We start from the raw sequence: 24,017 nt of genomic DNA on the forward strand, positions 1-24,017 counted from the left end.
CATGAGCCTATTTCCAATTCCAGTCTATCAAGCCATCACCACCTCTCACTTCACATTCTATACAGTGGGTATCTCAGTAGACAGGGCATCTAGGACAGATTCCGCCTATCCACATTAAAACACATACACACACACACACACACACACACACACACATGAGGTTAGTTTTCCAATCACTTCTATATAACCCTACTCCTGACCAGCCATGGAAAATAAAAATAAGCATATTCATACTTTACTTTCCAAGTGTTAATCTGCCAGTGAAAGGTTTGCTTTTATAACAACATGAACCTCCAAATACTGTAAAAGTCTAGATTACAAAAGAAGGCATTTGTAAAGTACATGAAGTTGGAAGTCAGTTATATTCTACAGAAAAGATATGCAGCATAGAATTAAGAGGTCTCTTGACTTCCGACAAGTTAAATCCTGAAAAGCTGAGCTCAAAATAATAACTTTAACCTCAAAGTTACTATAAGTGTTTTACAAAATTATCTTTAACAATCATTCCTACTCTCTCAGCTATGGACCTTTGTAAACCACTCCACTAAGTCTTTTCTCAAGGCTCTCACTTCATTAAAAATACTTCATTCCCCAAGGCAGGAGACTATTAAATAAGGACTAAAAAGAATTCTCTGCAAACAATTCTACTACCCTTTATGAATCACTCCCTAATTTAGGTGTTTTTTAAAGTATATTTTAACATCTATGATTTTTTAAATTAAAAGGGTGGGAGGACAGATTAAATAAATGGTTTCTAACATCTCTAAAATTTTTTAACATTACCAATCTCTTAATCTCAGCTGCATCTGAATATTTATTTATTCATTCATTGAGAGACCACTAGATTATATGCTAGACACAGAACAGGCAGAAAGACTGAGAACGGATTTGTCCTAGAGGACCCACTGGCAGTAAAGAGAGAATGGTTATATTTACATCCCTGTATGATTAGAATACTCAAAAAAGTTAGCAGACCAATTCAAAGGTTTTTGAGCTGCCAGCAAAAACATAATTAAAGAATTGATTTATTAAGGTGATATAATACTAAAACTAAGAGTTGGGAAACATTTCTAATTCTGCCTCTGCTAATGTGATGATGGACCTAGAGCCTGGAACTTATTAAGTACTGGAACTCATTTCTAGATCAAAGGGGTTGACCAGATGATCTCTGAGGTCCCTCCCAGGTTCAGCATTCTCTAATCATTTAGAATTTAAATTGATTCTGAAGCTGAGTCGGAGAAGGAAATGGCAACCCATTCCAGTACTCTTGCCCGGAAAATTCCATGGACAGAGGAGACTGGCAGGCTACAGACCATGGGGTCACAAAGAGTCAGACATGACTGAGCGACTGAGCACGCACATGCTGAAGCTCAGAGCAGTAAAATTTTAAGCTTCTATCTTAGAAAGAAGAGTGACACCAAGTGGAACAAAATCAGAAATACAGTTTTGTTTTGCTTTTCAAAGCTGAGTAGCTTTAAAAAGTTAACCTACTATTCCCGTTAGGGGAGGGGAGAGCGGTTCTGAAGGAACTGTGGGCTGCTGTCGGTCACCAGCGGGCGCCCCTGGCAGGGCACAGCTGAGTACAGTTTCTGATCTTCCCCCTTCTGCTCTCCTAAGTGGAAAGCACCCTGAAACCACTCAGAGCTGAACCCCACCCCAGACCAGGCAGGAGGACTGAAAGCCAAACCTAGAATCCTCTGAGGTGGAGCAAACCTCAACGAGTACAATCCAATGCACTATTACAGTTCAATAGCTATTTACAGTAGGGCACAGATACTCATAGAATACTGAAAGGGACAGAGATCTTCAATCAGTGAACCAAACCCTTTATTTTCAGAGTTAGGAGGAGTCTTATTAGGTCTCTCAGCTTAATCTCTCAAAACTTTTACTGGTAAGTTTAAGACTTTAGCTTCTATGACTTTGCATTAGATTTGTAGATTAATTTTGAAATGGCATCTTTATAACAGAAAATCTCCAAACAAAGATACATCTCTTACGGCAGCACTTCTTTTTTTCTCTCTTTTATTTTTTTATTGAAGGATAATTGCTTTACAGAATTTTGCTGTTTTCTGGCAAACCTCAACATGAATCAGCCATAGGTATACATATATCCCTCCCTTATGAACCTCCCTCCCATCTCCTGCCCCATCCCACCCCTCTAGGTTGATACAGAGCCCCTGTCTGACTTTCCTGAGCCATACAGCAAATTCCCGTTGGCCATCTATTTTACATATGGTAATGTAAGTTTCTGTGTTACACTTTCCATACATCTCACCCTCTCCTCCCCTCTCCCCATGTCCATAAGTCTATTCTCTATGTCTGTTTCTCCACTGCTGCCCTGTAAGTAAATTCTTCAGAACCATTTTTCTAAATTCCGTATATATGCGTTAGAATACAATATTTATCTTTCTTTTTCTGACCTACTTTACTCTGCATAATAAGTTCTAGGTTCATCCATCTCACTAGAACTGACTCAAAGGTGTTCCTTTTTATGGCTGAGTAATACTCCACTGTGTATATGTACCACAATTTCTTTATCCATTCATCCGTTGATGGACATCTAGGTTGCTTCCATGCTCTAGCTATTGTAAATGGTGCTTCAGTGAACAATGGGATGCATGTGTCATTTTCAATTTGGTTTCCTCAGGGTATATGCCTAGGAATGGGATCGCTGGGTCATATGGTGGTTTTATTCATAGTTTTTTAAGAAATCTCCATACCGTCTTCCATAGTAGCTGTATCAATTTACATTCCCAACAACAGGGCAGCACTTCTTTTTAAATTCATATATTTAAAATTTATATGTAACTTAATTTGCTTTTGTCAGAAACCTATACATGGCTTTTGCTTTTGGCAGAAAGGTTCCCCCTTCATGTCGATTATAAAATTATTCCAACAATACTGTAAATCACCTAACTGCAGTAAATAAATAAATAAAATTATTTTTAACTTTCTTCTATGTTTTTTCACTTTGTAATCCATTTGAAATCAATTTTGATATGAGCTCTGAGGGAGACATCTTAGTTTATTTTAAGCCAGTTTCCCATTAATCTCCCTGCAACGATTTGAAATGCCACCTCTGTGTACAGTACATTCTTATATATATGTGAGTTCTTTTCTGATTATCTGTTCCATTATTCTGTTATTCTATTCTGGTTTCAGCACTACACTCCTAGTTACTTTTTATTTACAACCCATTTTAATAGCTGATAGATTGTTAACGCTCTTCCTTTCTAATTATCATTTTTTCAACATTTTCCTGGTCGTCTTTCCATGTTTCTTCTAAACTTTACAATAATTTTTTCAAATGTCCACGGTATAGTCTCATTGGGACTTTGATCAGGATTGTGTTATACTTTAATTCAGTGAGACCTGATACCTTTACAGATTTCCAGGAAAGTAATATTTACATTAGCATTTTAAAATCTTCCAAAAGTATTATTAAGGCCCTTCATGTCACAAAGTCAAGTCTCTTACATTATCATCTATGCAACTAAGAGGAGAAGGCGATGGCACCCCACTCCAGTACTCTTGCCTAGAAAATTCCATGGACGGAGGAGCCTGGCAGGCTGCAGTTCATGGGGTCGCTAAGAGTTGGACACAACTGAGCGACTTCACTTTCACGCATTGGAGGAGGAAATGGCAACCCAGTCCAGTTTTCTTGCCTGGAGACTCCCAGGGACGGCGGGGCCTGGTGGGATGCCGTCTATGGGGTCGCACAGAGTCAGACACGACTGAAGCAACTTAGCATGCAACTAAGAAAAAAATGCTAAAAATTACTATGGCAAGGACAGTCTTGTTATATGGCATTACAAACCTCCCTCTATTTCATTATCAGTATGTTTGTGGTCACTCAAGCAGTTATTTAATCTCTGCAACTTCCCTTCCCCCAGTCTGCATATTTCCATCTTTATGCACAAGACTATCATGAGTTACCTTGTCAAATGCCTTGCTGAAGTCTTCATGTGCTATTTCTACCATATTTCTTTTACTTACTACTCTGGTAACTTTGCCATAGGAAGAAACTTGGTATTAATGAATCCAACAACTTGATATTATTAAGTCCATCCCAGACCCAGTGATGACCACTCACTTTTCCAGGTACTTACAAATCATCCTCACATATTGTAAACTCTTACTTGCGATAAACTAAGTATACACCATTATTTATAGAATCAAATGCTACAAATTAAAGAAAAAGTAGGTATGGGACAATTCAGCTACTTTAGAAGATGAATGGTTCTAAAATATCCACATCACCCTAAAAAGTCTAGCTTGACTCCTGGAACATATATACTGACAAGAGAAAGACCACATAAAGCCTCATTATAGCTGAGAAAGGCATTACCTTTGCTCCACAGTCTGCTCCTTTCTGAATGCAAAATCCAATAAACCGTGGGTCTGCCACTTTTACTAATATGTTGTCAACACAATAGACATGAATGCTCCAAATGCCTCTTTGTTCCATATCCTCCACAATATTCTGGGCTGCAAGAGCCCGATAAAGACCACCATTTCCATCTGGGAAAAAAAAAAAAAATTGCCTGTTAGTAGCAAACCAAAACTCATTATGAAGGTAAGTCAAATATAGTTCAATGTTTCTAAACAGGGCAGAAGATCTCTAAAAACCAGTTTTACATGACAGGGCCAACAAAAACTGAGTATCCATAAGTAAGGATTCAGAGGTCAAACAGTTATACTATGTGATTTCAAAGATAATTTACCGTAAGTATACAGAGAATAACATTATTAATATAAGACTAGGCAATCCTTAAGAACATACTTTTAACACAGTCCTTTTAACAATCTGGCCCATAATACACAGTGAAACATAAAATTCTTTATCAGGCAATGATTATTTTATAACATTTCAAGTTTTATTTGCATGATTCAAATTAGCTCTGTATTTACAGCCCCAACACTGCCAGTTTCATTCACCTCAATAATAAAAATATATGACCATCTATACCAAATGATTTGTTAAGAAAGCAGATTAATATGAAGGTCTATGGTGAATTAAATTAAATACAGGTCAAAGCCTCTTCTTTCTCCATCTATTTTTAGTGCTGTTTTAATATACTTCTTCCATAACAACCTCGGTTACAGCCTAAATGTTGACAAAAAAAATTGGACAACTTCACAAAACTAAGCTAAAAATAGTAAACTCTTCCATTAATTAAAAAGAATTAAGTAGGGGTTAAAAAAAAAGAGTTGAGATGAAATAAAAGTCTACATCTGCAGAGCATCACTGTAAATACTATTTTTTATTTCCTTTCACCCTTTTCTCCAAGAAGTGAGTCACACAGATGAGAATCTGTGAGTTCTGTATTTTCCATCCTCTTACTTTAACCTACTAAAACTATTTCACTTCGTCATTTGATATCTACAAATGATTGTTTTAATACTGTTTAAGAATGAATGCTACAGATAAACAATCTAGCCTCATTTTTTAAACAGCAGATGGTTTCCAATTTTTCACTATGATAAGTAATGAAGCTATGAACAATACTGTATATAAAATACTGAGTAAAGAGAATAAATACTCTGAATGACGCTCAAATTGCTGTCAAGAGTACAGGAAGTATAAAAGCATATTCATTTCACCCATGGGCATTTCCATTTTTTAAAATCACTGACAAATTTAATTATGTTAAGCAAAATATTAATTTTTGACATCAAAATCACCATAGTGAAAAAAATCAAAACTTAATGAGCTACACTATGTAAATCAACCACACTTCAAAAACAAAAAAAGTTAATGAACTGTGTTAAGTCCATTTCTATTCACCATTAAGTAAGCACAGTTACAAACCTGGAGCCATAGAAACCTTATTCTTCTCTTCCAAAATAATTTTCCCATCAAAACTCATAGCAGGCAGCATTCCCTGCTGGAAAAAGATTACATTCTCTTTCTTTAAACCAAAGTACTTGTGCTTTGTGAAGAATTCCTTTGTAGATTCCATTGTTCTGCCACTGGTCATTATATACCTTGCAAGAGAAAAGCAGATCTTCTAAGCAATAATGCTATGTGAATTAGGGCAAAATAAAGTTTATTTCCTAAGATAAAGAAAATTTTTGAGAGCACTGTTTATTGCTTTCACTTCCTTCATCCCTTTCCTGATTATAAGGCAGCATTGGTTGCTACCCAACGGGAATTTCCTCTAGCAACTTCATTAATCCTTATGTATAAAATAAATCTGTGCTCTCTCCTTGGGGGCTGGCCCGCTCCCATGTCTCTGGAGTATACTATCTGCTGCCTGTTTTAGTAAAGTTCTGCTACTTGAGCTGTAAAATAATTCTGTAACACAATATTAAAACACACTTCCTGTAACAGAGAACCTGCAACAGAGGCTCAAGAAAACATTTCAGAACTCTGTGAAAAGTATAGTCTAAGTCAAAATCTCTCCTATTCTAATAAAAGGGATAAAGGCATAAATGCAATACATTCTAATTACCTTTTACGGTTCTTTTTACTAAAATTTTGAAATGACATCTGGGCTCTGCTCACCCTTTATTTACAATCATAAAAGTATAAGTATACACTGTTGTCACAAAAATCCAACCCATGCCAATGTAGTAAAAGAGAAAAAAAGTCTATCTAAAATTGTAATTATCGATTACAATAACTTTTGCCCTTACTTACTGAAATGTAAACTATGTGTGAGTAGCAATTTTTATCTGTTTTGGTTACTGATATATTCCCAGCACCTAAAGGCAGGTACTCACTTAATACCTGTTAAATGCAAAAAATGAAGAAAACTGTAAAATTTCCCAGGACAGTCAGTATCTGCCTGATTAACAAATTATCCTGGATATTTGAACTCTGGGCACAAAATCTTTGGGCATCATGATTCAAATGAAAAGGGACTAAACTGTTTCACATAAGAAAAATAAACTCTGAATTGTGAGGAGAAAGAAAGAGAAGAAAATCCAACATGAAAGTTGGGAGACTAAGGCTTGTAAGTAGAATTTTGGCCACTTAAAACACAGATGTCCCTCAAAAGTCCCCAAGGGAACCAAGATAAAAAAAAAACACAAAAAACAGTCCACAACTGGCCAATACCCTTCTTAAGAACTAGAAAAGCTGAGGTAATTATAAAAAGCCTATTTTTAAAGGCATCAGAGAGCTATAAAAGCAACATGGATTAGAACTTAAAATTTAAGATAGTGAGAATCTTTCAAAGGAGACCTTCAGATATGCAGCTGCCTTTTCCTGGGGGTATTTGCTGATCTGGGGCAAAGGCCAGTGGTAAGGAATCTGAGCTTGGACCAGGCAGGACAGAGAAACCAGCAGAGCTTTGTTAGTCGCCTGGGGCTAAAATAACAAGATTAGTTACTTCAGGGATTTCAAACACACAGCTGGTTTCCCCCTCAAAACAGGACAACTTCCAAAGCTGCTCTGAGAAACAGATTCAAGAGCTAAATCAAAACCTTTTAAAAAACGGAGCAGAATTACCATAATCTCTTGGTGTTCAGAAGATGAACAATGGCTGAGATAGGCCCTGGGGAGCTGGCATAAAAGCAGAGACAGAATCCAAGTTTGGCCCACAGCAGAGAAATCAGTGAGGCTTTCAGGGTTTTTTTTTTTGGGGGGGGGGGGGGGTAGACCTCCAGCCTACAAATCAATCAGTAATAACTGATTAATCAATTAGCATGTAAATATACTAGAGAGACTACCATCCAATAAATGGAAAGACAAGAAATCCTGAGTTGGGGAAGCAGTATAGAACGATGGTTAAGAAGCCAGGCTCTGATGTCAGGACACTGGGTATGAAACCAAACTCAATTGAATGAGCTTAGGGAACGTGCCTGCAGAAGGGCACTCTGTGGGATGATGGAAATGTTCTATATTTTGATTGGGGTGGTAGTTTTACGGATGTATAAATTTTTTAAAAAACTCATAAAACTAGTGCATTTTATTGCATGTAATTATACTTCAATAAAATTGTTTACAATGCCTTTTTTGTGAATGGGCCATCTACTGCAGCTCAGAAGGATGCGAAACACAGAGTTCTTGTGAAACTGCAAGTGAAACAATAAAACTAAAAATGGTATTAAAAGACAGAGGCTCTCAGTTTGGATTTGAAAAAAACAAAACAAAATAATTTTTTTGGGGGGGTGGGGGGGTGGGGGCAAAAGGTTTCAGGAGGACAAGATAACCCAATACTTAAGGACATGAGTTTCTAGAGTGAGAGAATCCACTGAGTGCCCACAGCAGTGACTGGAAACAGATCCACACATCATCATGAAATTTCAGTTACTAAAGAAGAGACTCCAAATGCTTTCAGAGGAAAAAGGGAGAAAAAAAGACTGAGAATCAGAATGGCAACAGATCTCTCAAAAGCAACGCTGGAAAAATAGACCGATACCTCCAAATTTCAGAGGGAAACTTATTTTCAATCAAACTCTGTACACAGACAAACTACCAATCAGTATGAAGTTTAAAGACTGAGAGAACCCTCTGAGGATCCAAAGGTACTCAGGTGGGAGTTAAAGTTGGAAATAAGTATATATTGCTCATTAAGGCTATAGTGATTATCCACCTAGCTATAATACATATTGATTTCAACATATAAAGTACAGCTCCCAAGAAAATCTGTAGTAACAGGAAACACCTCTGCTTATGAATAAAGTATATATGCATTTTGAATATTATATGCCAATATATGTTCAGACACTCTCCCATAATGAGATATATCTTACCATGGAATGATGCATTTGCTGCCATGATATTTTTCAGCTAACTGCTGAAGCTTCAGGATACGCTCTGCTTGAATCTGAAAAAGTGTCTTATGGGATGGCAAACCAACATCATACATCCCCTTGGGATATGCAACACCGAGTCTTGTCCCCTGCCCACCAGCTAGAAGAAGAACTGCCACTTTGTTCTGAGAAATCTGGAAAAGTCCTAAAAAAGAAAACACTTGTATCATTCTATAATTCAACACTTTAGGGTTACACATACAAAGGTAGCTGCAAAGAGTCACCCTAACTGCATAAGGCATAAGAACAAGGAATTCACAAGTAATCATGGATGACTACATTGTTATAAACACTTTCATTATTAAAAAATGAAGTTTACATAATCCAACAAAACACCAGATAATTAATAATATACTGTAATGAATCAATAATTGTTATTTTGATAAGGTTGAAGGCAAAGACCAAGAGACGTTGCAAATGTTTTACAAGCACCTAACAACTCATTAGTTGTGGCAGGTCAAGAAAAAGGACAGAAGATCCCCAGACTTCAGGATGAATGATGATGCTATTAAATCACCTCCAGCCTACAAATCAATCAGTAATAACTGATTAATCAATTAGCATGTAAATATACTGGAGAGACTACCATCCAATAAATGGAAAGACCAGAAATCCTGAGTTGGGGAAGCAGTATAGAATGATGGTTAAGAAGCCAGGCTCTGATGTCAGGACACTGGGTATGAAATCAAACTCAACTGAATGAGCTTAGGGAACGTGCCTGCAGAAGGGCATTAGGACACTCTGTGGGATGATGGAAATGTTCTATATTTTGATTGGGGTGGTAGTTTTACAGATGTATAACTTTTTAAAAAACTCATAAAACTAGTGCATTTTATTGCATGTAATTATACTTCAATAAAATTGTTTACAATGCCTTTTTTGTGAATGGGCCATCTACTGCAGCTCAGAAGGATGCGAAACACAGAGTTCTTGTGAAACTGCAAGTGAAACAATAAAACTAAAAATGGTATTAAAAGACAGAGGCTCTCAGTTTGGATTTGAAAAAAAAAAAAAAACAAAAATAAAATCTTGCCATATACCATTTCTAGGAACTACCTCATCTCTCTAAGGTGGACAGTTTCAGCACCAGAACGTAGAATAACCTGCGGGAAGAGGTAACATATAGAGTGGATCTCTGAGAAGCTAGAAAAGCTGTAAAAAGTCAAATGTGATAAAGCAATGCTTGATAGGTTTTGTTCTATTTTATGAATTTCATACTTTTATTAAACTTGTCAGAAATTCTGTGAATGAGGCAGGTCACTATCCATAACTGTAGGTCAAGACAGAGGGGACAGTGGTGGCCAGTATCAGGTTTTTTTTTGTCTAAATTACCAACTTCATGCTTTATGTGTGGGTGTGGCTTTTTTGGTCTTACATGTTTTTGATATATTGTGTGTGTGTGTGTCAGTTGCTCAGTCATGTCTGACACTTCACAACCCCATAGACTGTAGCCCACCAGGCTTCTCAGTCCATGGAATCTTCCAGGCAAGAATGCTGGAGTGGGTAGCCATTCCCTTCTTCCAGGGGTCTTCCCAACAGAGGGATCAAATCCAGGTCTCCTGCACTGCAGACAGATTCTTTACCATCCTGAACCACCAGGGAAGCCCTAGGCTTTCCTACAGCTAATATACTAGTACACTGTGAACTCAGAGAAATATTCTTAATAAACCTAATATAAAATCAAAACTATCCTGATTCTACAACCTGCCTTCACTAGTAACTAAGCATAGCCACGGATATTATGCAGGAACTTTCTGGCAATTTTTTCAACCAAAAAATTTAAAAGCACATTAGATATTTCCATAGTTTTCACCTTTGATATGAAGCAGAGAGCTTAGCTACCTGAGAACTAATCTTCTCTCTTTCCTCCTTGCTTATGATGAGACTGTCCTTGTTTTCTCCACAGCATTTCACTGTACCTTATTAGAGTTTGCAAATAAAATATCAAGAGTAATGCTAGACTCCAGTAATTATTACAGTAACTATAATCTAAGAGGTAAGTATAATTTCCCCCTTTTTAGACATAATAGGCTCAGATGAGTTAAGGATCTTGCCCAAGGTCACACAGCTAAACAGTGTGAATCAGGATTAGAACCTGACTTCCAGGCCTATTCACCAACACTGCACTGCCTCCAGCAGTCTCTTATCACATCCAAACATTGAACAGATACATTATACAGCGCCATAACTTTTAGGTGCTGTATAACTGTCATTCCTATTGCCTTCCTGCCCCTCCTTCTCTCTTCCATTGAATTCATGAGAAGTTGTGCTGCCTTTTCTTAAATATCTTACCCATCACCCTACATGGAAAAGCTGCTGAGGTGGCCAAGAGCCCACATTCTGCAAAATATGTCAAAGACTGAATTTCTAACAGCATTCCAGCTCTGTGTTGCCCTTAAACAGGCCCTACCACCACCATGTAACAAAGACTGGCTGAGATGAAGCAATCTGAAGGGAACAGGGAACCATATAAAGCAGTTCTGAAAACCATTTTCCATTTGGTTATTTCTTCAGTTACCAAAGAAACCATGGTTTCTAGGAAATAAATTTAACTCTGCCGTCGCTGACCCAAAAAGCATTATCTAAAATTACAGGTCCACAAACCCTTACCTAAACTAGATTTATTTCAGAAGCTTACTTCAGAATGCAGAATTCTTCAAAATTTAGCAAACAGATATAATACATATACAATATGTTCATATTTTAACCCAGCAGATCTGAGACAGTTCCTTCTAATCACATTAAGTGAGACCAAAAAAAAAAAGTTTTTCAATAGTACCTCAGGCTTCCCTGGTGGCTCATTAGGTAAAGAATCCGCCTGCAATGCAGGAGACCCGGGTTCCATCCCAGGGTCAGGAAGATCCCCTGGAGACGGAAATGGCTACCCACTCCAGTATTCTTGCCTGGAGAATCCTGTGGACAGAGGAGCCTGGTGGGCTACAGTCAATGGGGTCGCAAAGAATCAGACACAACTGAATGACTAACACTATTACTACCACTGTCTCAACCCTCATATACCACCAAAGGTGTTGAATCAAAAATATTTCTAAATGTGTTCTGCAAAAGTCCCAGATAAATATTCTGGACACAAAGATCTTTGTTCTTTTTGTACTATTTTCTTTATAGAGCACATGTGTTTTAAGTTGTTGTACTATTAATGTGGCTTCCCTGGTGGCTCACTGGTAAAGAATCTGCCTGCCGAGGTAGGAGACACAGGTTTGATCCCTGGGTCAGGAAGATGCCCTGGAGAAGGAAATGGTAACCCACTCCAGTATTCTTGCCTGGAGAATCCATAGACAGAGCAGCCTGCAGAGCTACAGTCCATGGTGTCACAAAAGAAACGGACATGACTTAGCAACTAAACAACAAACTGTTAATGTGCTTCTAGTCATCCCTCCTGACTTTTCACTTTCACCTTCAGTCCAAAGTTACATTATTCCTCTCAGCCCCCTTACCCATAAAAGGTAAGAGCCACACCTCCAGAGTCACTTCCCTGTCTCAGCTCTCGCTCGCCTGATGGCCACCCAACATCAATCGGCACTTTCCCCAGGTTCTAACAAGTTATCAAAATTATCACTGCATAACCTTTTCTCTTCCTTGAATCAGTTCCCTAAACCACTGCTTCATTCCAGATTTCCAAATGATTCTGTTTTAAAGCTTTGCAAACCAACAGCTGGTAGTGGCCTCTTCCTTCATTCAAATAAATGGCATGTGTTTGTTTCCTAAGCCCTCCAATGCCACACTTTCTCCAATTCTTTTCTCTGATTTTTTCATCTATTTATTTTTTTTAATTAAGTAATTTTTTATTGAAGGATAGTTGCTTTACATGTCCAGTTCTTTCTCCATACTTTCTCTAATTCTTCTTTCTACCTGAGGACCTGATAACCCACATAATCACTATGTCTGAAAAACAGCACTGACACCATGCTTGCCAGGTGTACATTTACCGGCAGGTCTACATTTACAACTCATCTCCAGCTAGCCACAACTGTTCTAATGAACTATAACACAATTCATAAATATTTGTGACAAAAAGGTGTCTGCATTAACTTCTTCCTGTTTATACATCTGACTCATGAGCAGACAGAGAAAAACAAGAGGAAAGAAAGCAGTCCCTAGAGTACTAAAGCCAGCTGCAATTCCAGAACTAAATGCAGCTATAGCTGTTGTTAACAATATCAAATCCTGCCGAGCTGAAGTATTCATCTACTTGATCCATGTTACTGCAATAAAACTGCATTGTTTACCAAAAGTGTGTAGTGCATAAATTAGTATCTGCTTTATGACAGACCAAATATTTCTTGAAATTAAGTAGGCCAATAAAATTCTGTAAGCCTCGTAGTTACATGGCAATACACACGGTTTCAAACTGTATGTGTCACGACGTTAATTCTATACAGGCAGCACTGTATCTATCTGAAAAATGTTGACTGTTTTTATAAACAGCCTTAAAACGTACTTAACCCATGTGACAATTAGGAAATTATGAACGTTTATTTCAAAACTTTCACAAAAATATGGGAAAAAAACTTGAAAAATACAGTACTATATCATCCTTCCCATCTTTTCATTATACAACATGAGAGTTAATTATCTTCCCACAGAGGTCAGGACCTAACACACATCAAATCACAGGTTTAAAAACAAAAGAGGAAAGAAATCAAGCCAGAGTGAGCAATTTCCAGGACACGGGTAGAGCTCTCTCCTCAGAGAGTCAGGCATGTGGGCCCAACAGAGTCTGAACAGTTTTCCTAGTAACACTTACAGCAAACAGAGAGGAGTTTACAGCAGCCTCTCCCAGGTCAACTGCTTCCTGGATGACTTCCTGCTTGGACTAGTTCCTCTCAAACATACTCTTTGATTTGGGCATGTGCCTGAAACAAAGAGGCTAGCACAGGTGCTTCTGAAATAGAGCATCCTCAGAATTTTCTGTCTAAACTGTCGGCGGTGGGGACAAGCGGTGGGGTAAATAAGCTAATCAACTGGTGCAAACAAAGGAAGACGATACAAGAAAGAGGAGCTGTTCTAAGAGTTTCATTTTTAATCACATTTCACAGGTTAAACAATTATTTTATAGATTAACTATTTCCCCAAAATATTAAGAATGAAAAGTAGACCAAGGGAAATCTCTATTTGAACTGGTTTTAGATACTGGGGGATTATTATACATTTCATTAGGTATAATGATGGCATTGTAATTAGGGGAAGAAAATGTCCTTGTACTTAAGAGATGCATACTAAACTTTATGAGGATAAAAATAACATAATGTTTGCAATTTGCCTTAAAATACTATAGCAGAGAAAAATAAGAGGGATATATGAAGCAGAATTTTGAAAATTATTTAATTAAGGTGATATATATGTGGAATTTCATTATACTATTTTTTTGTCCCCAAATATCTGTTTCCAAATACGCTTGAAGTTTCTTCATAATAACAAATTCTTAGGCAGGCTACATGACTATACATAAACTATGAACCTAATGTATGTGTGTGTATATAAGAAAATACTATAAAATATTACTAGTGAGTATCTCTGGATTGTGAGACAGAAGAGATTTATCTTTTTTCTCTTGTAATTCTTAGTATTTTCCAACCTCTCCAAAATATGTGTGACTTTTAAAATAAAACAAATCTATTAGAAATATAAGAGCACTACATTTCAGAAAATGTAGAAGAAATAATGTTATTAATACATTTTTTCTAAACAATCCATTTACTTTTCTGCCACAATGCTATATAAATTAATTTTTTTAATGTCTCATAGGCAAAAAAAAGGCTAACACTGACTACTAATTTATTATAACAAAGTTAGAAGACTGCTTTGTGTTCAGTTTAAGCATGGGTGGCTTTTAATAAAGAATGGAATTTTTTAAGCAAATATATTTTTCCAGAGCAAGTATCCTTTCTAAAATAATATTCTCATTGAAGCTTCTCAATTACTTCTTTCAAGATCTGAGTTTATAAGATAGAGATTTTTCAGACTCTTCTACCTTTCATTTTCTGTGCTTCAAGAATTAAATTAAAACAAGGACTCTCTTCAGTAAGGACCACATTGGTCACTTATGTATTCATCCTTCAGCAATAATTTTCCACCCTAGGTGTTAAAATGTCTGATGTCAGTAGTCACCAGACACTCTGACATTACTGTAGAATACTTTTACTTTCCCTCTCCTGGGGCACTGGGATGGGGCAGGGGCAGCAAGGATGCGGGGGCTGGGGCCCAGTTGTCTTTGATACAATTATCAGTACTCTACTGTCTGAAATGGAGAAGGAAATGGCACCCCACTCCAGTACTCTTGCCTGGAAAATCCCATGGATGGAGAAGCCTGGTAGGCTGCAGTCCATGGGGTCGCTGAGGGTCGGACAGGACTAAGCGACTTCACTTTCACTTTTCACTTTTATGCACTGGAGAAGGAAATGGCAACCCACTCCAGTGTTCTTGCCTGGAGAATCCCAGGGACGGGGAAGCCTGGTGGGCTGCCGTCTATGGGGTCGCATAGAGTCGGACACAACTGAAGTGACTTAGCAGCAGCAACTGTCTGAAATAAAGCATCCTAATCTTTGCAATGGAACTCTTTCCTTAGATAACTTACTGAAGAAACTTCATTTTGTTACAAACTTTGCACACATATGGTAGTTTCCAAGCGAAAAGGATGTAACGTCTGTTCCAAAGTCTCCTTCTCCACCCCTACTGCTGAAGCCACAATTAACTATTGCTCCCTTGACAGTAAGCCAAAAGGAAGTTTGCTTTGTACTTTCTTAGGCTAGAGTTGCTTGTAACCGTTCCGGATTTTAATTTAAATGAAAGGTCACTGGGCTTGTTCCATAGATTCCAACATAAGAAGAATTAAATTATACAGAGATTCCAAGTATACGAAGTCTTCATTGCTGCTCATGGTCCCCATTATGCAAGGTCAAAGTTTTATCTTTCCAAAGAGTTAATTCTAAGGCTTTATCCCCATAAAACCACAAGGAGAAATATAGGCAGCTGGCATACCAGAGGGTAAGAAAGGCCTTGTGTGGCTTTTGGTCTGAAGTAGAAGCCTTTCTGCAACCCAGGGAGGGAGAGAAGGAGTAATGAATCAAAGTTAGTGAGCGTCAGAGGGTCAGCACAGTCCTCCATTCAGAAGGATCCGCCTGCAAGTCCCTCTCACATCTTAGTGGCAGAGCCCTGTTCTAAGTGAGAAGTTACATTAGACACTAACAAACATTTTAAAATCTGAAAGGGCCCTCCCTGAAGATCATCCAATTATTTCAATGTTTTTAATTTCCAAGCCCTTTTAAATAAAATCTCAGGTATCAAGCTTTATTTATGTATCAAAATAAGTCAAAGTAGAACTGCTCCTGGAGTGGGGACATGAAGGGGTTGGAGACCTACTGTTTAGCATCTGTTCCTGCCCTTCCCACATGAAACAGTCTCATCAGCAGCCAAAACCCTAGAGGTCTCTGGAATACAGTTTGAAAAAGAGTAAATCTGTAAGCCCAGAGAAAGACATGAAGATAATGGTACAGAAGAAGGTTGATAACGGTAGTTATGTTTCTTTTCTGGGAAGATGCAGAGAGTGCCAAAGAGCAAAAGACAAAATAAAAATAGCCACAGTATACTGTGAATACAGGCTATAAATTATATCCATAAAAGTAAATATGTATATTACTAACTACTAGGTGGCAATGGGGGAAAATAAAAGCACAGATATGATGAGGTTATCAGCAACTTCTCTACAGTTATTTCTGTTACTTTGATATTATTAATATTTTTGCCATACAGTAATGTATTTTTAAAAAGGAAAGAAAAGTATTACTCCAGCCTGTTCTTTCTACAGCTGAGGAAATAAGGTCCAGATATGCCAAGAAGCATGAACAAATACTCAAGGGCTGGGCTTCAACATTTAGTCACTTGAACTTACAGAGTAGTAGATTATAAAAACCACAGTTCTTAACCCCACCAAAAGAAAAACTAAATTTTAGTTATTTTACCATTTTCAAAAGCATTCATTAGTACTCGTTATGGGGACAGATTTTACAATACTCTTTAGAGGAAAAAGCACTGGACTAATTCAGGAAACATTTATCAATCAAGTTATAACTGCAAAATACTGTTCTATATACTATGGATATACATAGAAACGAGGACATGGGCTGCTCTTTAAAAGTTTACATCGTGACAATGAAGGCAGACATAAACAACCCGTATAAGAAAGAATGAAAGAAAGAAAAGCGTGCACAAATAACTCCAGCCTGGGACACTGAAAAGGGGGATGGACCAAACACTATGTGTGATGATCCATGGAGAATGAGCCACTGAACTACACAGCTCCAGGAGACGGGCAGCCTCACAAGGAGATCCAGTCACACAGAGAAGGTGCAACGGCCAGACGCAGCTAAGGACAAGCACCAGCAAAGGCAGGAAAGGCATAACAGAATGTTCAGAGAAAGATGAATTATGGGTTCCAGCTGAAATGTGTGGGGCAGTAAAATCGGAGAGAAACATAAAAGACAAGACTAGATACACTGGCTAGGGCTGGGTTAGGGAAGGTTTTAGGAGTAAACCAGCCTGAACTGAAACATTTAGCTTGTGCTCCAGGAAGGGAAAACTAATAGTAGTACAGATAATGAGAAAGGAAAGAGACTGGAGTTAATTTTGGACTTGAAGGAGAAAAGCCATGAACTAGGTACATGAGTCTGGGTAAACTCCGGGAGTTGGTAAGGGACAGGCAGGCCTGGCATGCTGCGGTTCATGGGGTCGCAAAGAGTTGGATACAACTGAGCAACTGAATTGAGGCAGCAGAAATGAAAAGAGAATGGAGGGACTGGCAACAGGAGCCACAGTGTCCTGGCCACACAATCTGTCACTTCTGGATCCGTCACCTGGTTTGTCTTAGGGAAGTCAAAATATTAGTGATGTTACTCAAGATACTTTAGTGGGTTTAAATCCATTAAATGGTATATCTCATAAAAAACCTTACAGCTCATCTTTCCAGGCTCAGTACCTTCACTTTCCCAGGCCTGCAGCTGATCTTGATCCCTGGTGGCACTGCCCAGCACCTCTCGAGGGACAGGTTCCATCCGTGCATCCACTTTCTCTGGCTGGGAGGAATGGTTAAATCCTTCAATGGCCTTTTGGAAAAATAAGTTCAGCTCCTGGAAGTTCATGGCCTGGAGCTCCGCATAAAGTTCTACCTGTTGGGCCTCCTCCAACTCATTCCAGAAATCCAGCAGGTGTTCCTGCCCAGCTTTGGACAACCTGAGTTTGAGGTCATTAACATTCATAATGCTCTAATAGCCAAGTTTTGTGATAACAGAGGTGTAATTTCTGCACCTGTAAACCTGAAAGAGAAAAGGAATCAACAGCAGGTCAAAGTCCAAATTGAAACCTAAGGAAATTTTTCCTGCTAAAAATGAGTACATTAAAAAAAAAACCTTGAGAGTTCCCTGGTGGTTAAGATTCAGTGCTTTCACTGCTGGGGCTCAGGTTCAATCCCTACTTGGGGAAGTAAGATCCCGCAAGCAGCACAACACAGACAAAAAAAATTTTTTTAGTAAAATTAAAATAAATAATAATTAAACACTTGATGTTAAGGAAATTTTGCTTTTCCGTCATGATCACACTCATAAGAGACCAAACTTGTAAAACAATGTTAATTATTCTTATATATCAGGCACTGCACCAAGTACTTTGCTTACGTGGTCTCATTTTATTTTCAATAGGGTGGTGCAGTAGTAAAGGAACCACCTGGTGATGCAGAAGACGCAAGAGACACAGGTTCAATCCCTGTGTCAGGAAGATCCCCTGCAGAAGAAAATGGCAACCCACTCCAGGATTCTTGCCTGGAAAATCCCATGGACAGAGGAGCCTGGCAGGCTACAATCCACGGGGTCGCAAAAGTCAAGACACCACTGAAGCAACTAAGCACACCTCAGCACAACACACATGGCCCTTTATCTTTGCCTGTTATATAGCAATTTATTCTTGGCTATCCCACGGCCCTGGCCAACCTGAAAACTGAACATAAATATTTACTGGGATAGAAAATAAGAAATAAACCAAAGAAAGGCATAACTTAAATTTTATGCTAACCTAATGAAGTGTTTTACCCTGTTTACTGGAATTGGAACTATCAGCCCATTCCAGTATTCTTGTCTGGAAAACAGCATGGACAGAGGAGCGTGGCAGTCTAAAGTCCATGGGGTCGCAAAAGAGTTGGACGTGACTGAGCAACTGAGCACAACACACATGACAGAAATACTATTATTATCATTACTTTACAGGTGAGAAGACCAAGGCACAGAGAAGCAAAGCACCCAGCTGACTCTTGCAGCTGGGGTGTGAATATAGGCAGTCTGATTCCAGGGCTCTAGCTGCCTCTTTACACTCCTCTGACCACTAACCTACTACTGAAATACCTAACTGCTTAATATTTTCAACCTTTCTCCTTTTATCTCTAAGAACAGAAATAGAGAATTCAGAATACAACAATATCAAGGAGACAGAAACACATACAGTCATAAAAAAATACAATTTTATCTCAAAAGCAACTTCTGCAAAGAAGGAGTAAATTAAGTCCACCATCTTTACTAAGAATTGAACCCTAAAGGACAAGCAATATACACAAAACAATCAAGGGATAAGACAATGCTTTTTAAGAGTATTCCATGATAATCCAGCAAAATGTTAAATTTCATACAATAAAAAGAGAATGAGGAAATATTTAGTTTACTTACCTAATACAGATAAATGCAAGAGAAGACAGGCATTATCCAGAAAGGGTTCACAAAGGAAGCATGATCTAGCTGTGCCTCAAGGGTTGAGCATAGATTATATAGATAAGATTAGGAAATAAGTGGGCTTCCCAAGTGGCTCAGTGGTAAAAATCCACCTGCCAAGCAGGAGACATGGGTTCAAATCCTAGGCCAAGATGATTCCCTAGAGAAGGAAATGGCAACCCACTCCAGTATTCTGCGTAGGAAATCCCATGGGTAGAAGAGCCTGGCGGGCTACAGTACCCAGGGTCCAAAAAAGTTGGACATGACTTAGTGACTAAAAACAACAACAACAAGGAAATAAGCAGAGCCTGGTGTCCACAAGAAGTACACATGAACAGGACAGAGAGCAGCAAGAAAGTTCAAGTTTTATGTAGAATGATGGGAAATGATTTAAGGTAGGGCTGACATGTGAAGGGCCCTGCAAACTAAGCAAAGGAATTTAGATCTAACCGAAGTAACAGGAAGCCAACACAGATTATTAACAGGGCTGGGCAACCCTGCTTCAGAGACATGAGAGAAAAGAGCATCACACAAAAGAGACTGTAAGGAGAGACAACTAGAAGCAGGAAAACAAATTAAAACACATCTGCAGGTATGAAAAACCAAAGAGGAACCAGATTTGTTGCAGAGGAAATAAAAGTGAGAAGGATGATTTGAGACATACTGTAAAGAATCATCACTGCATTATAATTACTTAGATATAAAGGACGGAGGGAAAGTAGTTACCAAAGAAAAAGCCAACTATCTTCTCCTCTAAGAATAGTAAAAGGTAGTTCAGAGCAGAATTCTGCAGCTCAGTTAAATTGCTTATTTTCACTGTTCCCTTTTGCCGGTAAAGTGGGATTAATAATCCTCGCTACCTGATGAAGACTATTAAGCATCAAACACCATTTACGAACTCAGGTTAAGAAAACCTACATCTGGGTGTACCCTGAAGGGGCAATAACAACAAACACTAAGATATACAGAAACACAGTTCTAACGGCTTTATAGACAGCTGTTCACTTAACCCTCAAAACAACCCTTAGGTCCTGTTATTGCGATTACTTTACAGAGGAAGAAACCGAGCCACAGAGATAACTTGCCGACAGTCCAAAACCAGGAGAGTGATAGTTAGGACTCAAATCCTGACAGCCTGACTCCTAACTGCATGCTCTTAACCATCATGCTGTATTGCCTCACAGGAGAAAAAAAGACTCTGTTATCTTTGTGTAGATGTCTATGCATGTATGTGTGTGTGTGTAAAACAGAGATGGCAAGAAAAAGAAGTAATTTGGACTTTCTTTATTCAGAAATATAGACACATTTGATGTTCTTATACCTGACTCTCTGTGCAAGACAGTTCATATGCCGTCATGGAAGAGGAAGGAAACGTGCAGGACAGCAGGAGAGGAACTTCACAGGAGGAACCAGATATAAGCACCTCCATGCCACAAAAAGCATAGCACTTCCTCCATTGATTCTGATAATAGGTGTGTGCACGTGTGTAATGGTAAGCAGCAGTGAATAAGAGACTAGATTAGGATTTTTATTTTGACAACCAAAGTCTGAAAAAGTTGAAGATCTATATTTTATGACAAAATTTCCGATATGCCCATACCAATGCACCGGTATCAATAACAATGACATTATTTGTAGTAGTCCACCATTATCAAATATACCTTTGGTGGTGGTGGTTTGGTGGTGGTTTAGTCACCAAGTTGTGACTCTTGCAACCCCATGGACTGTAGCCCGCCAGGCTCCTCTGTCCATGGGATTCTCCAGGCAAGCATACTGGAGTGGGTTGCATTTCCTTCTCCAGGGGATCTTCCCAACCTAAGAATCGAACGTGGGTCTCCTGCAGTGCAGGCAGATGATTTACCAACTGAGCTATGAGGGAAGTAAATATACCTTTATTGGAATTTAAACCCTAGCATAAAAGATATCTGGCCTTCCCAGGTGGCTCAGGGGTGAAAAATCTGCCTGCCAATGTACGAGGCACAGGTTCAATCCCTGGGTTGGGAAGAATCCCTGGAGGAAGAAATGGCAACCCACTCCAGTATTCTTGCCTGGAAAATTCCATGGACAGAAGAGCCTGGTGGGCTACAGTCCATGGGGTCCCAAAGAGTCTGACCGACTGAACACATGCAGGCAGGAATAAAAGATATCTAGCACTTCACGCTCCTTTTCTGCTTTCCTTCCTACTCCTATCTCTGCTGCTATATTATGCCTCCCAAATTGGTAAGTAAACCTCTCAAACCTTTAGAAAAACACAGGGGCCATAACCATCGAATCCTATAAATACTCCACAGCATGGCATATTAAATCTTTGTTAGCCTTAGCTAAGGGAGCCAGTCCAGCAACAGTGAAGGAATAGAAACTGCCTTCATTTTTCTAATTTCACCACAAAGACCTTAAACTAAAGGCACTACATAATAACATATATATAGTATCATAATCACTATTACCTGGTTTCAGATATCGTAAGCCACGTAAAAATAAATATAGCATAGGGTCAGGCCAAACTTAATAAAATCTTCAGGAAACCATATGTTCAGCACATGTGTGCTCTAAACCCTCCAATCCCATCTTTCTGCTTGGCCAAGCCAGGGGAAAGCCAGAAATTTCAACCCTTTCCCATTACCAGTATTAAAACAAAAGCCGCAAGTAGGTTTTGTTCCACTCTCAGGTCCTCCACAGGTAACTCGAATCCTTACTGTACTGTCAACGCTTTCAGAGTCTTTCCCTCATATACTCAAGACACCCCAACTCGCTCCCATGGGACAGTTGCAACGACTTCTCCCCACTGTGGGATCCCACCCCAAGCTTGGCCTAAGTCCCCTGCCTGAGAACCTCAAGGCCCCCGTCCAGGTCCAGGTAAGGCTCCACTCCCAACCGCATGACAAGCCCCCGATTCCAGACGCTGCCCTTCTGGGGCCCCCTCACGCCAGCGCTCCCGGCTACGTAGCCGGGGCTGAGAAGCGCCACGGGGCACAGAAGGCGGTGTGGGTGTGAAGCGGGATCTTCCGCGTGTGCCCAGACGCCGGCTCTGTGCACGTACGTGCACCGCGTGTCCACGTCGCGCGCGAGGTCTCGGACGCGTGTGCGTGGCGGCACCGGCCCCCCACCGCCCCAGCCGTCTACTCCAGGATGGCGGGAGAAGGAGACAGCGACTGGGCTGGGCGCCCCTCACCTTTCTCGGCGCGACCGCAGCTCCGCCCGGCTCCGGCTCCTTCGGCGCGGCCACTCATCTGCGTCCAGCGCCAGCTCCTAATATATACCTTCATCCGGGGGGCCGGGGCGGCGGGGCGGGCCGGGAGCTGGGGCCAGGGGGAGCGCCGGCCCCAGCCACCCCGCCCCTCCGTCTTCGCGACGAGTGGCTGCCGCGCGGGGAGGAGCCGCAACCCGTCTCCCCGACACGTCAGCTCCCTGAGCGCAGGCGACACGGAGGACGCGGGGAGGAGCGCCGGGAGAGGAGGGGCGGGGCCTCCGCGTCACTCATCCTCCAGCCCAATGGGGACGGCGCGGAGTCCCGTCAGCAAGCGGCCCCGCCCCCCAGGGCCCTGCGGCCAGGAGGGGTGTCCTTTGCGTCCGCTGGAGGGGGAGAGGCCCGAGGCCCGCGAAGGTATACTGGCCAGGTTCTAAGCGCCCTGACTTCACCGCGTTGTCCCTCGAGGGCCCCTCCCGTGGCTCCTAGTCAGCCCAGTGGCCTCGCGGCTCGGGGCGTTTCCCCTCTTTCCCGAAATGGACCGCAGAGTTAGTCGGGGAGCTGTGTCATCGGGTGGCTGATTTCCGACCTCCCACACGGAGGATTGCGAAAGCGCGTTGGCCAACGCAATCGAAAGCGCGGAACACCAGGGGCGGGCCTGGCGTGTCCTCTGACCTGGGGCTGCTGTTTCGTCTTGAGTTGGCCAGATAGGCAGGGGCCTAAGAGTTGGCCAGATACGCAGGGCCCTGACCGTCTTTTCTGTTTTCTCGTGGTTTACGTCCCATGCACATGAAGCAGGCCCATTTACTTTTGCATAAATAAGCACACACACACAAATAGAAAATGCAAGCGAATGTATTAGGTAGCCCGAGGAAATGAAAAGCGCGCCATTGAAACTGAGCCCGCACATCAGTTTTGTGTGACTGGTCTTAACCTCCCTGGGCCTCCGTATATGACAGGAAAATGGTCTTTGGGCTGGCTGACCTCCAAGGCCCTCCAAGGCAGGGCAACTGTTTATAATTGGGTGCGTACCATATATCTTTGTGTGGATGTGCCCCGCAGATAATATGCTTGGCATATAACAGCTGTGTTTACGTGTAGCACAGCTTTTGCAAGAAGTCCAATATGTTGAAATATCAAAACATCTAGATTTAACGAAACACCTGACAGAAATTCAGCTACTTAGGTGCCTTTCTTCTGCCTTCTTGAGTGAAAATGCCTTTTAATTTTATCAATTTCAAAATTATCCACTGCATTAAGTAACAGAAAAATTTACACCAGATAAGTACTGCTGGTAGTAA

At 40.2% G+C, this 24,017-nt stretch overlaps 1 protein-coding gene across 5 annotated transcripts in view; it reads right to left on the reverse strand.

The window, feature by feature from the left end:
• Nucleotides 1-23,303, reverse strand: part of UAP1 (UDP-N-acetylglucosamine pyrophosphorylase 1) — a 33,214-nt gene extending 9,911 nt beyond the window's left edge. For 2 of the 5 annotated variants that reach the window (XM_055587252.1, XM_055587250.1), the window contains exons 1-5: nucleotides 22,702-23,301; nucleotides 17,756-18,092; nucleotides 8,704-8,908; nucleotides 5,813-5,988; nucleotides 4,349-4,521 (exon numbers count right to left, since the gene is read on the reverse strand). In XM_055587252.1, coding sequence (XP_055443227.1) covers nucleotides 4,349-4,521; nucleotides 5,813-5,988; nucleotides 8,704-8,908; nucleotides 17,756-18,035 — 834 coding nt within the window. In that variant the 5' untranslated portion in view covers nucleotides 18,036-18,092; nucleotides 22,702-23,301. Of the gene's footprint in view, nucleotides 1-4,348; nucleotides 4,522-5,812; nucleotides 5,989-8,703; nucleotides 8,909-17,755; nucleotides 18,093-22,701 lie in introns of all 5 variants that reach the window. The other 3 variants (XM_055587251.1, XM_055587254.1, XM_055587253.1) reach the window with 3 other exon arrangements.
• Nucleotides 23,304-24,017: the final 714 nt, after the last annotated feature.

The sequence above is a fragment of the Bubalus kerabau genome, chromosome 6 (genome assembly GCF_029407905.1).
Source record: "Bubalus kerabau isolate K-KA32 ecotype Philippines breed swamp buffalo chromosome 6, PCC_UOA_SB_1v2, whole genome shotgun sequence".
In the NCBI taxonomy this organism is placed as follows: Eukaryota; Metazoa; Chordata; class Mammalia; order Artiodactyla; family Bovidae; genus Bubalus; species Bubalus kerabau.